The 17,954-nt window shown below is 35.7% G+C and overlaps 1 protein-coding gene across 2 annotated transcripts in view; it reads right to left on the bottom strand.

Annotated features, from left to right (window-relative positions):
- LOC111058767 (prolactin-releasing peptide receptor-like) overlaps window positions 1-17,954 on the bottom strand; it is a 297,162-nt gene that overhangs the window by 197,753 nt on the left and 81,455 nt on the right. For both annotated transcript variants that reach the window (XM_039439860.1, XM_039439868.1), the window contains exon 3: window positions 299-2,135. In XM_039439860.1, coding sequence (XP_039295794.1) covers window positions 299-641 — 343 coding nt within the window. In that variant the 5' untranslated portion in view covers window positions 642-2,135. The remainder of the gene's footprint in view (window positions 1-298; window positions 2,136-17,954) is intronic.

Genomic DNA, 17,954 nt, shown 5'->3' with positions numbered 1-17,954 from the left:
ATCATCAAATATTTAACGCAAACACAATAACTCAGGAATCAACAGCAAACATATTTCCATTAATTTTTCAAAGTACTACTAAATCTTTCACAAAAGCAGCATAGCTTATTCATGTACACAACATAGTCATTAACTATAACTTTAAGATGAAACTATATTGGAAATTCAATTGTCTTCAATTATCATCTTCCGTTCCAATGTAAACGCAGCTTTACTAGAAATTTGCTGCTTCATGGTCTCCCAACGAAAACAAGGTACAGTGAAAAGTGTTGGAAGTGATTTGAAAGAGGATACTTACTGGCGAATGTGTAGAGAGGCGTGAAAGGAACGGCGAGCACGCAGAGCAGAATGTCGGACAGCGCCAGGTTGGTGATGAAGCAATTGGTGACAGTGTGCATGGCGCGGTTGCGGCCAACCACGTAGCAGACGAGAACGTTGCCGAAAAGTCCCAGGAGGCAGATGGTGGTGTAGAGCACGCAGAATATGCCCTGCACGGCCGGGTCCTGAATGATATCCGAGAGCGTTTCGTTGAAAACAGAAGTGTCGGTGGCGTCTAGCACGGGATTTGCCGTCGTTAAGTTGGAAACGTTCCTGTCTGAAGCGCCTTCAACAGCTGTGCTTGTTGACTCATTCATATTCATACCGTCATGATATCACCATAATCATACGATTATTCAATGCAGGAATTGTTCCCCAGTCGATAACGAACTGATGGCCGGTTAGGACAGATCTTGATAGCTCTCAGGTGCCTTATTTTACATTTCTGTACTGATCTGATTCAGCTCAGATTTCGATTTAGGAAAGGCTGAACTGCATTCTAGACTTCTCAACTCACAGGTTTTCTCTCTACGAAGACCAATGTCTATTATTTTAATTCATAAAATAACACCGATGAATGTTCGATGATGAGGAACTGGATAAATTGTAAATTAGTTCTTGAAACTCAAACTATTTACTAAGCCTGAATAGTAGCTGTCATCTACTAACGATGTAAAAATCGAGTCTATTTGATTTATATTTTTTTCAACTCTCTATGAGAATCATATTCGCATCAAATCTCCACTATATTCTGCTTGGGCAAAAATCCATTTTGATTTGTTTCACAAGAATGATTAATTCTATTGAATTGAGTATTGCATGATTGTGTGATTATTGTGTAATCATTGCATGATTGAAGCTGTTAATGTGGAACAGATTCCATTCAATCTCCTTTTTGCAATACAAAACGCTTATAGCAACAGCAGCCAGGAAATCAATTTTCGATAGCAGTTAACCACTACAAACATACAGTGATCTGGTAATAATAGTAGTTCCCCTCATTGAATGCTATCAACCGTAATCTGTTTCAGGGAATGGACTTAGTTTTCCATTACGTTTCAAAAGAATAGTTTCCCATTTTGAAAATCACTCAGCATTTGGTCCTATACTGAATGAATGAGCTTTTTGAATCGATCGATTGCTTGGTTGAACGTTTCTCATGAATTTGGCAGTCAATGATTATCGACTGCTTTCTTTCAAATGACAACCATTTGGTGAGTCACTCCATTCATTACATTTCTACCGGCTACTAATAAATGAATATCATTTCTTCAACTGAACTGAAAATTCCTTGACTCTGTGATCACAAATTATGTAGCTAATTATTGCTGATAGAGTGATGAGCCTAACAACTCAATAATGATAACATAGCACGATCAAGCTTGTATCTGCTAACCAGAGCCCAATACGTAGCGTTATAGCCTAAATGGAGTTGCAGCTCCACAGTTATTGAAGTGGGATTCCTTTTCCTACACTTTTGATATTATCATGCAGATTGGTTCTATAAAGCTTCGTAACAAGTGGTTCATTTGGTTCAAAGAATGCTAAAAGATCAATCGATGAGAAATTATTCACTTGTCAAATCTAGGAGTACTGAAGGCTGCATTTCACAGCATGGCAACCACTCTCCAAGGAGCTCCATCAATTCGATTCTCTTGATAATCACAGAGCTGGAAATTCAATTTGACGTCTCTCACACCGAACTTATATTTTGTCACGTTTTTAGTAAGCTATGGAGGAACTTGTAATACAATTAAGTCTCGTAGAACGTGATTCATCCAATACTCCGAGCGATCTCAATCAAGACGGTCGTTCCCCTGTAACAAATAAAATATGAAATCTGATAAGTTTTTTGAATAATTACTTCAAGCTGGGATCTTTCTCAAAATATACTGATATACCAACATAAAATATAACAGTTATACATAGCCACTTATCGAATTACACCAGGCTACGTGGAAAATCAAAGTTGTTATTATCTAGAGAATTCCTTATGATTGAATTTCAAAAATCAGTGTGAGATATCAATTAATCATTGAAGGGGAAGAACATATTCAAGCGAAAGATGCTTCATGATATAATGTAATTGATCCACAATGTCTCATTTCCATCATCAGAATGATATTGGAAATATTTCAATTACACATTTGATATCGTATAAGAATATCGAGAGACATCAAATGAGCTTGCTCCGCAGGTAACGATGGTAATTTGTTATCTGTGTCAAGTATACCAATTCCAAAGCAATAAAAATAAACGAATTTGCGGGAGATTTCATAACTCCTGTATGAAATATCTATGTGTCTGGAAACAGAACAGTGCTTCCACCTCTCTTGACGATCAGTTGCATAACTTGGAATCTCAACAATGGAAATCATAATTTATATTTTATTATCCTTGCGGGGCTGTTTGTGGAGCTCGTTTTGAAAGGGTGAGAGATATATGAGTAGGAATTTTTCTTGCACAGAATTGCGGATGTATCATAAGCATCCTGTATGAATGGAACAAAAGCGCTTGATTAAACTGCGGCAAGTGACGTAGCACATAGTTCTCATGAGCAATGATAATCATAACTCTTGAAACAATAGACTATCTCGACTAGATGCTGGCATCAGTCTGCACCGTTTCGATTCAACATCTATAACTAAACCAACGTATGCATAGCAAACTTGTTTGATGTATTAATAATATTAATAGTTTCTGATTCGAAGGGTTGGTTGAGGTTTATTATCTTCTATAATATTCCCACGCATCCATACTTTCAGGGGATCTCATCCCTACCAGGTGGACTCACCAAATAACAGGGAAACCGATATTAATTGAATTGTAGCTTACAGAGTTTAATCAGTGAATTCCTGCAATAATGGAGTAACTTGGGTACGCTCTGAAAATGACATAATCCACTGATAAAGGACTTATTTGTAGTAGATACTCAGCTAACTACTGAAAATCAGGAGCTAACATGATCCAAAAAACGTTTTGAGCATAGGTTTTACTTCAACATGAATGGTTTATTGGAATGGTATTGTTTCACGGTATAGAATGGATACCGTATTTTTTGCTCAAAACTCAAGTACTATTCAATGTGACTTCTTTGATATCTCAATATGACCATTCGAGAGGTTCGTGATTGGTTATTGTAGAATGGTATACTTGTAACTCAGTCTCTAACTAATAATACAGTGTGAAATTTAATAATATATCCAAGAGGAGCTGGTGTGATGAATTTGTACACTGCGTGAGATGAAGATGGATAAGAGGAGCACAATGATGTAATCCATTCGAACTTGAAACTCCCAAATCATTTTCTTCAACGACGTTTTCGCCTTCTTTGACAGTTTTACGACTTCCATCTAGTGCCAGAATATACCAATCAAAATTAAAATTTTTGTTCCAGTGCATGTTTTAATAGCATCCAGTTTAACCAAGAACGTAATTTATTCATGACCTTCTAACACTCAGAGCAATCTTGAAAGATTAACGTAATATTGTTTGAACGTACAAATTGCACACAAACAAAACTGTCTTGTTCATAACTGAATTATAACAAGCACTTTCAGTCCTTGGAAATAATACCCTGTCTTGCAAAATGAATTAGAAACTGAAATCCTTTCGAGGCTATTTTGAAGACGTGAAGATTGATGCAAACTTGATCTTCATAGAAGCGGGAGTATTTGCTTTGTCTCTTGACCTACCTTCCTATGTAAGTGAATGATAAATTCTCGCTCATCTAAAAATAAGTATTAAGTACTCACGTCATTACAATATAGGGAGGTGGATGGTTTGATAGTAGTATAGAGAATCGATTTCAGTTTGGAATACTATTTATCATTGTGTCTCATCTCAAAATATGAATGTATTGAGAAGAGTAGGTCAAGATAAAAAGTTATATAGTACTTACGGTTTTGAAATTTCCAATTCACAATCTAAAAATCATATCAAGAAATTGGAAATCATTATTGACTGAAATGTCTGATTGTTCACTTCTAATATTCTATTCGAATAACTGACAAGGGCTCTGTTCCATCACGTAACATGGTTTTATTTGAGTTTGATTTCTACACGATGACATGAAATAGGGAAACAGAGAATAAGCTTCATAGAAGATTCTAAGGCCTCCAAAAAGCATTCAAAGCGTTCCAACTGTTTTCAGAGGTTGGACGAATATAACATTCACAGGCACGACACAGAAAGATTTGACGAATCTTTATCGAAGATCGAACCCTATTCTCAAGGGCCAGAGTACTTCAGAAAGCAGTAGCCTGTTCAAAAATATGTTACACACTCGAGCAGAAGAAGGAATACATTTGAGGGATTTGAGAGATTCGTCTCGAGTTGCAGATACACTTTAGGGGGATGAATGAGCCGGTCGCTCGCTTTGGCAGCATAATATTTCGGATCTCTTCCCACAGAATGCAAATGGCATGTTGAAAGCCTGTTGTCACATCAAACCCCCTCTTCATAATTTCAGTAAAAAGCAACTCCACAGTTATAGTGAGTAACTTCTATCACTTCTTCTAGTGGTGCCTTTCAGTGAGAAATCATAATATTAGAATGTGATTTACATGTGAATATTGATTGCTATACACATTTTACGAAAAACTCCATCAAATTAAAATTTTCAACCATCATTATTTTGTTATATAGTCATTGAAGTTTACTTCATACATTAGACAAAAATATGCCATCTGAGGTGATTGTACCTGCAATTTAGATACCGTATAAGAATAATTTTAATTCTCAATCATATTGATTAGGAATCCATATGCTTCTTGCAAAAGATAAGGAATCATATTCTCGATATGATTGAGGATATAAATATTGTCAATTCATTAGAAATTTCATACCCTTCTGTTCAACCATGAGAAGGTTTTCCGAAAACTAGGACCAGAAAATCTGAAAAGAATCGTTCAGGTTTTGTGGAATGAGTCGTTGAAGTTCTTTTATAGATTTCCACCTTCTACAACTCATTCATAATCCATGGAAATATCTTTAGGACATTTAAAAATGTACCTTCGCTAAGATTAACTTTCCGGTAATCTCAACTTGAACTTCAATAAACTTCTTATGAATCGAGAATGTTCACTGAATAGAGTTCTCAAGAGCTTCCGTTGCATAGCCCCTTATTAGAAGTTGGAAGAATAATGGCTGAGCTCGATCATCCATTAAACAAGGTACTAAAACGAAACAGAACTCCCTTGCAGTTGTCTGTTGTTGCCTTGTCTAATAACGAGCTTTTGTAAATGGATGAGCAGTTTCAAATACACTGAAAATGCAAAAGTTACTCATTAGAAACTTAGTGGAGAGAACGTTCTCCGTAATGCTCAAGAACGAAAATGTTTGGGTGCTAAACTTATTCAGCTCTCTAAGACTGTCTCAACCTTCGAGCTTGAGATCTATGAGGAGTTTTGAAGAAGTTTCACATTAACATCATCACGATGCAGCCCACCTCCTCCACCAGGGCCCAATATTTATCCATAGATTAATAGATCCAAATAATATCCTTGTATCAGAACTCTGTAATGAATTTTAGGTTTCTTCAAAAAATAATTTCTATATTTTGTTCATAGGTCACACTACATCTTATCAAACGTTCAATACTCACTTCAATCTATCTCGAATGAATTTCTCATTAAACTAGGCAATAGTCAAAACTATAAATTTACTTGTGTGAAGATTCTTGGAACGATATGACAATCCAAGAGAGTTCATACAACACAATCATGAAGCCTATATACAATATGCAATAAAGAACCACTCTATTACCGGAGCAAAGAACAAACTCGTTGCCAACTTTTATCATTGAATATAATACAAGAGCAGCATCACGTGTTATTGAGGTGAAAAGGTCACAGCAATTGCATTCATACTCATTCTTTTTTATACTTTCCACACCATTCCCGCTCTCACACTGGAATCATCAGAGAAAAGAAGATTCTCTTCTAGGCTGGAGAAAATAGATGACTTCAATCTTCGTACATGCGAATGGTTGAGGGCATCATCTTAAAAGCTTTTCTGTTGGCTGAACCAACACTATGGGGTAGAAGTCACGTCTGTTTACGCTGATTAAAAGCATGATTCATCCTAACTCAGTCCGATGAACCTAGCTAGATTCAACTTCAGAATCTGATTTTGGAAGTTTGGAGTTTCAAACTAGTGCTATCATTATCACTTATTTCATTGGAAATGTTTTGAGAAATAATAATTCTTCTTAATGTTATCAATAGAGATTTTCTCGTATTCATTCACAACTTGAGGTATTTCTGACGGCATGAAAAACTTCTTAATGACTCCAGGAAATTTGTTATGCTCAAGTTAGTTGAACAGGGCTGTTAAAATGGAGTGGATGTTAGAAGTTTTTGATTCTATGTAAATAATTCGGTGTTCAGGAACAATCAACAGTTGAAAACAATCGTAGTAAACAGTAAAAAGATTTTACCATCATTAGTATCATATTACCATCATTTCAGTATCATATTTTTTAATCATATACAGCTAGATATCCTTATATTGTTAGAAATGAATTTGATCAATGATAATTAATCAAAATACTGAATTAATAAATGTATACTGACTTCCCAGCTCTAGAACATTCCATGTGGAACGTCAACGGCAACAATGCCACTCATCAGCTTCAATTTTTGAAAGGCATTTCCATCCAAGCCTTTTTTATTGAAATCTTGTACATGGGCCTTTTCTAATATAAATGGTTCTCATACAATGCATTGGTTTTTTTAGTAGACTATTGCTGTCGTATTTCTATGGAAATTGAGAGAATCGTTTCAAATTAAAAAAAAAATACTTTTCGTATGTCTTGTAACCCCAGATTATTCAGTAAGCTATAGAACAATTATTATTTTGTCGTTTCAGTCGGCCGGAAACAAACAACGCCTTAGTCGAGGTGGAAATTGACCACTGATTCTATTCAAAATGAGAAGTAGGCTATTGTGAGTCGAAAATGGAAGTTGGAGATGAATGAGAAGAAAAGTGGAATGTTTCTGTTGATGCGTTTTTTAAGTGAAGAATCGTTCTCGCTGATACAAAAAAGTTGAGTCCATCACCACGATTCAGTGAGGAAGCGGTCGCTTTTTCATCTCGGTCGCAGAATCACACACACTCGCAACTGACTCGAGCTGGCAATCGTTTTTATCAGTGCCGTCAGACCCTCCCTCGGCCGCCGAATCACTTTTTTGATGCTCCGGTCCACTCTCCACCCTCGCTCCAAACATGCTATCCAATGCTTACTTTAAAATGTAGCTATCTACATCGTTGGTCAAAATGTCAGCAGCACTCTTCTATGGGAAGCAGCATCTGGAATTACTCAATTCTAGTCTCGTTCACATTGTCGCCTGATCTCCTTATCAACAGCTCAAGAAGAATGTACAAGAAAAATAAATGTTCCCTAGCAAGAAGAGTAATCTCAGTAAAGTATTCGCCATGCTTCTTTTAAGGAGTTATACGACTTTGTCAGTACCGAAAATTGTTTTTTAATTTTTCAGTGGGACATAGAAGAATGTCTTGGTTGAGAAACCTGAGGTAGGCATTTAACTGCTAGTCACAGGACCTCTTCCGAGCCGCAGTAAACAAAGTGAGAATTGCCATGATGGTAGCCAACCTCTGAAATGGAGAAGATACCCAAAGAAGAAGAATAATTCTTACAAGATCAACAATAACAGGATCAATCTTTCCAAGACTACAGTTTGACAGGTCCATTTCGAAATGATATATAACTGTCTCTAATAAACGGTGTGTCATTTTGAATCATCTCTGTGTTGATTTAAATTCATTTCATCTTCCCCTCGCATTTATAATATTTTCCAATTTATGAACAAGCCGAAATCCTTGGAGATTCACCAGTGGTTAGTAAGAAAAATGAATTGAATGCTGGAATAGCTTCACAATCATAATTTCCATGTTGCAAGATGTCCATCTAGTTCTTGATATTTTCCGCATTCATTGTCACCACTTATTGTCACCAGTAATTAGCTCGAAATGAACTCAAATTAATTCAACTCCCTCGTCTTGAATTTCCCGAATTTTTCAAAAATCTTCTTGGAATAGTCTTAGCTGAAAGTTCTTTATTCTATAACAATCATGTGATATCATTTATATAACATTCAACATTGTCAGAAATATCATGAAATTATCTGTTTCCAACCTACATTTGCTAATACTGGATTATGGGTGACTCACATCAAGAGGCAGGCTATCCAACTACTCCAGTTTAATATTAATGGGTGATGGATCACTTTATTATCCCTGACCTTAGCATTATCCACAGAATTAGAATATTTCACTATTTGATAATCTTCCCAAAAATGAATATTAGTTTCCCCAACGTTATCAACCGCTAAAGCCCCAAGTATGTATGACTACTGTAGAGATAACCATTATTTTCAAGTTTAGTTTGAAATAAAGATCATCTTATTACTTGATCGAGTGTTTGATTTATCCCATGGAACCCACTTATTTATTCTTTGAATGATATCATGCAATACTTAACAGACCTTAGTTCTATGAGCTTTTGCCAGCTTTATTGTTCACTTTGTATCGACTATAATAGAAAGTGTGATTGTTTTAATTCGACATTATTCGTGACACAATCATAAATGTTATGATTCGTTGATAGAGCTTATTTTTATCACTCCAACATTCGTAATAATATTGATAGTCTTCATGTAATGAGACTATCACTTAACTTATTACAATCACTACACCTATATTGGAAAATGAGTAATAACATTATGTGGATCGGATTTAATGGTAGTGTATGAGGGCGCATATGAATCCAAAGCACGTCTATTTGTTATCAAACGATACCGCAGCTCTACAACTGTGATACAAATGATTTAAATCGTTCATCATTGCAATTGGAGCTGCTCTAATACTGATTCTACCATATGCATTTTGAAGATCCAATGATACTGGAATTGGAAACGATTTTGTGTGAAGCGCTTTGTAATAGGGCGTAATAGACTTACAGGCGCCATTACATGGAAAGGGTGTAGCGTATAATCTGTTAGTGAAGCAGATTATAAAGCTTCGCACATTAAAGTAATCGCAAGTAATCGCACATTATAAAGCTTCAGGAATTGACATCATCAACACGCTTCATGATTCTGCTTCGATGTGACTGTATTATGCTCTCTGCTCCAACAAATAATCTCGACTGAAATAGATAGAGGCGTAGGCATTTACAATTGGTTATTTTTACTCATTTCCATGATAACAGAGTTGGAGATTTCAACTTTGTCTCTCTTGCAACGTGTATTCATCATATAGGGTGCTCATCTGCTCGAAGGGAAGGATGAACTGGAACTAAAAATTGATAAACTAGGCCTACTGAACAACCAATAGGCCTAGAGAAAATTTACTCCTGGAACAATGATATATCATGAATGAATGGAAATTAAGTTCTTCATGAAACAAATTTTGATTACGTTTTGTTTGATTAATGTTTTGAAATCACTTGAGCATTTGAATTTCAGTATCTTAGTATTTGATATGATATATTCAATTGTATCACATGTATTCCCTCCAGTACGTTTATCAATATTGCAATACTTCAGATACATATTTATTGAATCTGGAATAGTACCAATTTATCAATATTGGATAGTTCAAATATTCTTGGATCCGTAGATTTGTCGAGCTGAAAGCGAAAAATTGATGAAAAGTTGAACAACACACATTCGATGCTATTAATTTATAATACATATCTTCTTCGAAACCTTTCCGAAGAGAAACAAGAAGATTTTCTTTCTAGACTCAGAAATAAATTTCAATTCGCTTATACTATATTATATTGTAGTAAGAAGAGATAGATTTGATATGATGTTACAATATTTTTCGAAAAATGCAAACTTTTCCTTGATATTGTATTAACTCAAGTATGAGCATACTACTTTGAGTAAACCTGATAAAGGGTGCATGTCTGCAGAAAGGAGGCTCCAAGCCTGTACTTGAGCTTGCTTGAGAGCGATTTATTTTCTCCAAAAGGCAACTGACGTATTATGTTTTCTGATGCGATTATAAGCGGCTGTTCTTCCCAGACTGAGGAATCGATCACTGGTAAAGGGAAGCACGAGCAAGAATCAGTTTCCAGTTGACAGAATCAATTGATAGCTTACAAGACTCCAAAACAATCCGTACAGTCGCTCTCAAACTTCGTCGAGCTTTGCTAAGTTGTTCAATCGATTTCAGATGTTTGATTCATGTTTATTAGCATTTTTATTAGAGATAATATGTCTTGATGACAAAATCAGTAGTTACCTGGTGGCCTCTGACATCACACAATGGCCAGAACACACAATATTACTTGTAATAGGAAAAATACCATATTGTATTTTAACTTTCTGATTTTATCACAAATTGGAAGTATCATGAAATAATTCCAATTATTGACTACTTCTCCCATTGAAAAGGTTATCAGTATCGTATACCATTCAAATCGTAAATTCTATTCAATTGACTATTTTATCTGTAAGGGGTAATATTATTGTGAAATATTTCATTGTCAAGAAAAGAGAAGAACTAGAGAGATTTTGAAGGCATATTCGGAAACACATCGTTCGAAAACCCAGACCATTGTGAAACATTTGAAATTGAATTTGAGTTTTCAGAAATTTCGTAATTAGAAAGTGGTAGATTAATTACGTTTGTGGTGAGGAACTGAGTGGATTTCCCCAATCAGTCAGCATTCACGATTCGTTCTGCAAGGAGGAAATTCTGGAAGAGAATACTTTTTCAATAGATTTGAATTTCTAAAGTGCTTGTTTGGAAGCACTCCCATAGGTCTGCGAATATCGACGATTATTCTTAAAATATTCTATTCATCTAAGAATATTCTATATTCGAGGATTCTAAGGAATTTCATTCAATATTGCACGGAATAATCATGTTGCTAAAGGAGAAGGACTGGTTAACTCTTACTTAGAATTATGAGATTGTGATTATTCTTTTCACTCATGATAAAGCTTTAAACTGAATGCATTACAAAAACTTTTGTTTTAAACTTCGGGAAAGTTCTAAATTATTCTAAACCACGCTATATGTGGTGGAACTTAATATTCATCTCAACAAACTTCTCTTGAAACTGGAGCATAGCAAATACAGATTCAACACTGCAAGCACTGTTGACAAGTCTAGTGCATATATAGATATCGAGTACTCACTTTATGTAGAAGTCACAGTTAATATAAGCCTATGAAGAGAGAGACTTTCCTCAGTATTGATGAAACTACCACTGTGAATTGATCAGAGTGCTTCCATCAAATTGAAGTTTGAAGTATATCATACTTTATTTCTCATATTTGCTAAACTAATTCTTGAATATATATAAATTCTGAGTTGTTTGTATGTTGCTTTTTATAGAGCAATTGAAATTTTATAGATTCATTTCACACTATGTGACATTTAAACTCCATAACTTTACAGAATCATTTGATTCTTCATTTCCCAAAATTCAAGTAATAAATTGTACACTCACAATATCACACACATTGAATATAGAGTTGAAGTATTAAAATCATTCAATATAAATTAGTAAATACTACTAAATCCTTCATTTTTGAAAGTCTATAACACTATTTTTATCAAATACTTGGTAACGAGATACGTGTTTCCTATTTCTATCATGTGAACTAATTTTCTACAGTACCATTATAATATTTTCGTGTTACTGGATTGTAATCGATTCTATTGGAGTGTGATAATGTGTTATAATGTGCAAAACTTTAATTTTAGAACTCGTTTCTCACTAACAGCCCCATAACCCTTGTCAGAAGTCATCTCCAATATCACTTGCTAAGTATTCATATTTTCACAATTTAATGTGATTTTGGAGAAGAATAATTATTATTTCATTTCATTGTTGTGATAATTATAAAAATTGATCAAAACAATGTGTATTACGTTAGTTCACAAAATTATGATCAAATAGATGGTATGGATCACAGGGTCAATGATCGTGCAAATGTCGTTTCCTCACCACTGCTACAAGAATTGGTATTAGGAATGTTTAAGATTGAACCAATTGATCGATATCGATAAAATTGTGATAAAATCATCTTCTCATGAGATGTGATAGTATTGATTCATCTTCTAGGATGATTATACTTCTCTTTAATAATATTCATGAAGCTTAAATATAGAATTTGTTGATGTTCTAGAACAGATTGACTAAAATCAAAACTATTTCTCATTTGTTCAGATCTATTACGATAATGGTTTCAAGCATAAACTGCTTACTTCAAGTTTTTGATGATCTTCAAATATGAATCCTCCATCTTTGTGTAGCTAACGATGTCTGGGTCTGTGTGGGTCTGGAATGTTCCTTGGGGACCATTAGTCGAACAAGTAAGATGTATCAGCGCGATGAGACACATCGCTTCCGACCCTTCCCAATTCCCCATCGCCGTCACTGGATCTGGCTCCTTGTTTGTGGTCGTTAAATTGCAATTACATGGCCATTGGCTATACAGCTGTTCTTGTTGTTACAATTTGTGTTTCTCCACTGTGAAATTATTTAGAGGTTTGTTTCGTTGTTATTATTTCGTTATTATGGTTTCGTTTTGTTGTTATTTACAAGTTTCGATTGTAACCTTTGCTGCTAAAAGAAAATATATTATTCTCTTTATGGTGACTATTAGTTTTGGAAATGTGATGTTTTTTCTGTCAAAGATATCCATGAAAAATTCAAAAAGTCCAGTTCCAGCCGAATATTACGTCAAACACTAAAACAGCATCTTTGATGGACTCTAGTTGCATTCGCACCAGATTCATCTTTAATGATAATAGTATTGTATCTTAATATTGGTATATACACCATGGAGTAGATGGAGTATGTATTAAAGATCTCATGATGTTTAGGCAACTCTTATGCAGTAGTGAAGATGATGTTACAGTTGTTATCTTTTTATTGGGTGAAAAGACTCGGAGTTGTCACAAATTTATTGGAATATCGGGGTACTGGTTTCTACTTTCTAAATCATTATGAATGTATATGGCCACCTTCATAAAAAAATTACTTAGCTGTTTTGAAGTTGTTTAAGGAATGTGAACCCCCTCATCACGCTCCGGTTTATGCTGAATTTATCCACTTGTAGCGTGATATTCTGACTTAAATTGTCTGCCATTTTCTTCGACCATCATCCCAACTATCACAGGTTATACTTGAATCATTATCCTTCAATATTTTAACTCATATACTTGAATCAACAGAACGATTAAGTCGCGGTGAAGATGAAAGCCACTATAATGAATACGTTTGCAGACGTTAACCTACATGCAATATAAATAGATATAGAAGGTCGATAGAAAGGTGAGAGCAACATATCGACCTAACCGTTCTGTTCGTACCAGATAAAACTTCTATTGTATTCTGTGGTTCGTACCATTCTTACTGATTCCTAGCTATCAACTTCAATAATTACTCTATTGTTCAAAATCGTTTGCAAGCTTCAATCGAATCAATATAGTAGTGATTAATTCAGTCTTAAAGAGGTCTGAATTTTAATGTTTCTCACAAGTATCGCCATATGAATTCAATACAAAATATTCACAGCCGCAATAGTTTCCTTTTCATCTATGTTAACGATCTTCTCAACTTCAACATCTAAAACTGTAGCATTATTTCATTTGCAACGATACAGCCTTTCTGTTCCATGATGGGAATCGGGATGAAGTTTCTAAATCAGCCAACACGGGGCTAAATTTAATTCGTACTTGGTTGAAGAGCCGTATTTTAACTTACAAAATTACATATAAAACTCATTTATCGTCTTCACTCCCAATGAAAATGGACAACCAAACTCAAATCTGAAACTGAAATTACATGATGTGACGATTCTTCGTAGTGGCTATATAAAAAACCACTTATTTCTCTAAATTATATTATGAAGGGTCAAGGCAGAAACAGCAAACTATCTTCTGATAAACTACTTATCAACGTTTACCGTTACTGATAATGATATTCTATTGAATCTGTCTCTTCCATTCAATAAATTGAAAGTTCATACTATTTATTATATAAATTATAAAATTATTGTACTAAAACAGCATTTCTACGTTAAATCAATGTTATGATTAACCTAATCTAAAATGCTGAAAGGCTCAAAATGCTAGCATAGATCTGAGATCTATCAGGCCTTGCGTATCACATAAAATAATGTAAGCGGATGCCATTCACTACGAATTATTATTTTTACTTCGTTATAAAAGGATGAGGGAATCTACAATAATAAATTGATCAGAATTGTTAGCATTATAAATGAACATTATTTATGAAAAACAAATTATAAAATGGATATATTATATTGATATACAGTAACAACAAAAGTTTATGTATACTCCTTGTGTGTAAGTTATTGTAAGTATTCAATGTCATTATTTAATTCTCCAGTTCTCCACCAATAATCCGTGAAGAGGAGAAAAAGAAAGAAGTACAAATATTCAAGGTAGCAGTTGAAAAATTCTGAGAAGAGAAAGTCACCTCCCCTCCCACCAGTTATCATAGAAAATGTCAAACCCTTTCAAATCATACAAAAAGAAATTTGTAAAATAGCAAGAAAAGGAACATTCAATTTCAAAGAGTTATTAGGAAATAAATTAAAGATAAATTTCACTGATGAAGAGGATTTTCGGAAATCTACGAAATGGCTTAATGAAGGAAAATACTCCTGGTTTTTATATGAGAATAAGCAGACCAGGCAAATAAGAGTGATGGCAAAAAAGCTACACCAGTCTTGTGAACCAGAAAGCATTGTGGCTGATCTTAAAGCTAGGGGATTTAAGATTTTGGATGTTACCAATAATTAGCTGGTACTTGTTTGCTGCAACAGAGACAACAGGAATTGTTGGCAATACTACAGATTAGGAACATAGACATATGCTTAATATCGGAGACTCACTTTACTAAGGAATCCTGAATAGACTCGGAGGCTACATAGTTTACCACACTGTTCTGAACAAAGCTCAGGCTAGAGCTACCAGAGGACTGTAATTTACTATTTAAATAATCAAATACAAACAAGGGGCAAAATTCAATCTTCAATTTGAGCCAGGTTATTTGTACAGTTAAACTCTGCATTAATGAACAATAAAAAAGAGCAAAAACTCACCAAATTTATTCCAATCTTGACTACTTGCCCTTCGAAGCCTTTATTAGGTGTTTTGGTCAGATTCAGGGTGGGACGAAATCTGGGAAAAGACAGTTCTGGCTTCCGGGCTGCCTTCTCGCGTTCAACTTGCAGGCTATGCACTGTGTTTTGAACAAAGCTCGAACTGGATTCTTTATGAATTCAAATCTGATTCAAATTAATTCAATTCAATACTATTTCCGCAGTTATATTCATAATTCACACACACAACACTCAAACAATTATATACAAGAAATTTCTGATCGAAATTACATGACAAACACAATTTTGGTCTTGCAACAAGACGGGCTGACGAAACAAGACAGACTAGACAAGGACATCGAGAAGGCCAAAGCAGCAGGACGGTCTGCGCTGGCGCAAACACAAGCCTGCTATTGGCAGATCTGCAGTCTGGCATTCTGGCGCTACAATTCGAATTCTCTGGCCAGACCATACCCCCGCCTTTGAAAAACTATTTTTCAGCCAAGTTACAAAACTGAAAAAACCAAGGAAAGGAAAAATCCAGACATGCCAAAAAGAACAAAACATCAACACCAAAAAACAACACAAAAGAAAAAATGGAACAATTACAACAACTATTAAGTTGGGAGTGGATATAATTTTGTTACCAGGTCGAATATGGAAACAACGATTACACTTAAAGATACAAATACGAATAATAGAGCGAGCAGACAGTATCCAGAATTTCTGTCTGATCAAGGACAACAATAACGAAGGTCCAGCATGACAATTCTTCTTGTGATGATAATCAATCAACATTGATACGAAAGCGTCGGATTTTGGTAAGATCATCTGATGACAAGTCTCAAATTCAAGTCCAGCATGAGACAAACGACCGCCGACGCGAATCACACCTTTATCAATGAATGGAGACAGGCGACGTAGGTGCATAGAACAATCTTCTCCCTTCTCTAATTGCACAAATTCAGATGAAAAATGTATCTTCTGTACCACTTTACATAGATACCTCTCAGCAACATCGAAATCTGATTCTTCTGATTGGGGTAAGATTTGTAAGAATTTGAGAACAAGAGTTACAATTCTCAGTAGCGACGACCTCACCACTCTTGACTGAAAACTGAAACAGATCAGTACTAGGTTGCCAATTCAATCCCAAGATAGCCAAGGAGTTGTCTGCTTCGAAATCCTTGTACGAAAACGATTTCTCTTCCTCCGAGAATTTCTCCAACATTGATGGTGAATTTGAAGTCCACTTTGTGAGCGAGAAACCTCCTCCCTCAAACAGCTGCTTGGACTGACGATACAGCTCCGCGGCCTCTGACTCTGTGGCGACAGATGTGACTAAGTCGTCCATGAACTCTTGGTATTCTCGCCTTGGCTGCCGGAAAACGATTTCCATCCTCCTCCACAAGCTGGTGGACGGTGCGAAGCGCCAAATATGGAGAGCTTGAAACACCAAAAACAACACAATTTAGCTGATAAATTTCGATTGGATCCTCCAGCGAAAAACTCCACAATACACGCTGATCACGATGGCAGGAATCCTCCACTAATATCTGTTGATACATTTGTTTAATGTCGGCAGTTACTGCGATTGGGAACAAACGAAAATTAACTAACAAAACAAAAATGTCAGTCTGCAATTTGGGACCAGAATGAAGAACTTGGTTCAATGACAAACCAGATGATGTTCTGGAACCAGCATCAAATACAATTCGGATGGGCGTGGTAGTGCTGCTTGCTTTCACGATGGCGTGATGTGGTATATAGTAACCACCTCGGTCTGTCTGATCTGCTACAAACGACATGTGACCCTGACGTAGGTAATCAATCAATATTTCATGATATGAAATACGAGTATTGCTGTCAAGCTCTAGTCGTCTCTCCAAAGTCAGCAGTCTGCGTTCGGCGACAGCATACGAGTCTCCCAAGCTGCTGGGCGGCTCCACAAATGACAAGGCAACAACAAAACGACCAGAATTCACACGATGTACAGACTTCCAAAAATTTACCTCACACTCCAACTCTTCCGGTTTCAGTTGACAGCTTGGTGCAGGGCACGATTCCAACTCCCAAAAACGTTCCACAAAACTATCCAACGATGGACTACTAACGAATGGACTACAGATGGCTGTAAAACAATTCGACACATTCGTTGTTGAAGTGAGAATCGGCGCTCTCCCCATCAGAATGTGACCGAAGACACTATTAACAGTCATCAATTTGTGTGATTCACCTGTACTAGGACTCCCACGTAGCAAGTGAGGAACTAACTCCACACCAATGATGCCATCTATTCTACTACGAAGGTAGAATCTGTTGTCAGCCAGTGTGAGATTTTCAAGATGATGAAGTTTGGATCTGTCAATTTCACAAGATGGCAACTTGTCGATGATTTTATCTACCACTGTGGCATCCATTGAAAACTTGACGGTAGGATCCAACTTCGACTGAATCGACACACAAGTATGACCTCGAACTTCACTAGTACCACCACCGAATCCACGAACAACGGTT

The sequence above is a fragment of the Nilaparvata lugens genome, chromosome 1 (assembly GCF_014356525.2).
Source record: "Nilaparvata lugens isolate BPH chromosome 1, ASM1435652v1, whole genome shotgun sequence".
NCBI lineage: Eukaryota > Metazoa > Arthropoda > Insecta > Hemiptera > Delphacidae > Nilaparvata > Nilaparvata lugens.
The sequence above is the reverse complement of the archived record's forward strand: the minus strand, read 5'-3'. Positions and strand labels throughout refer to the sequence as shown.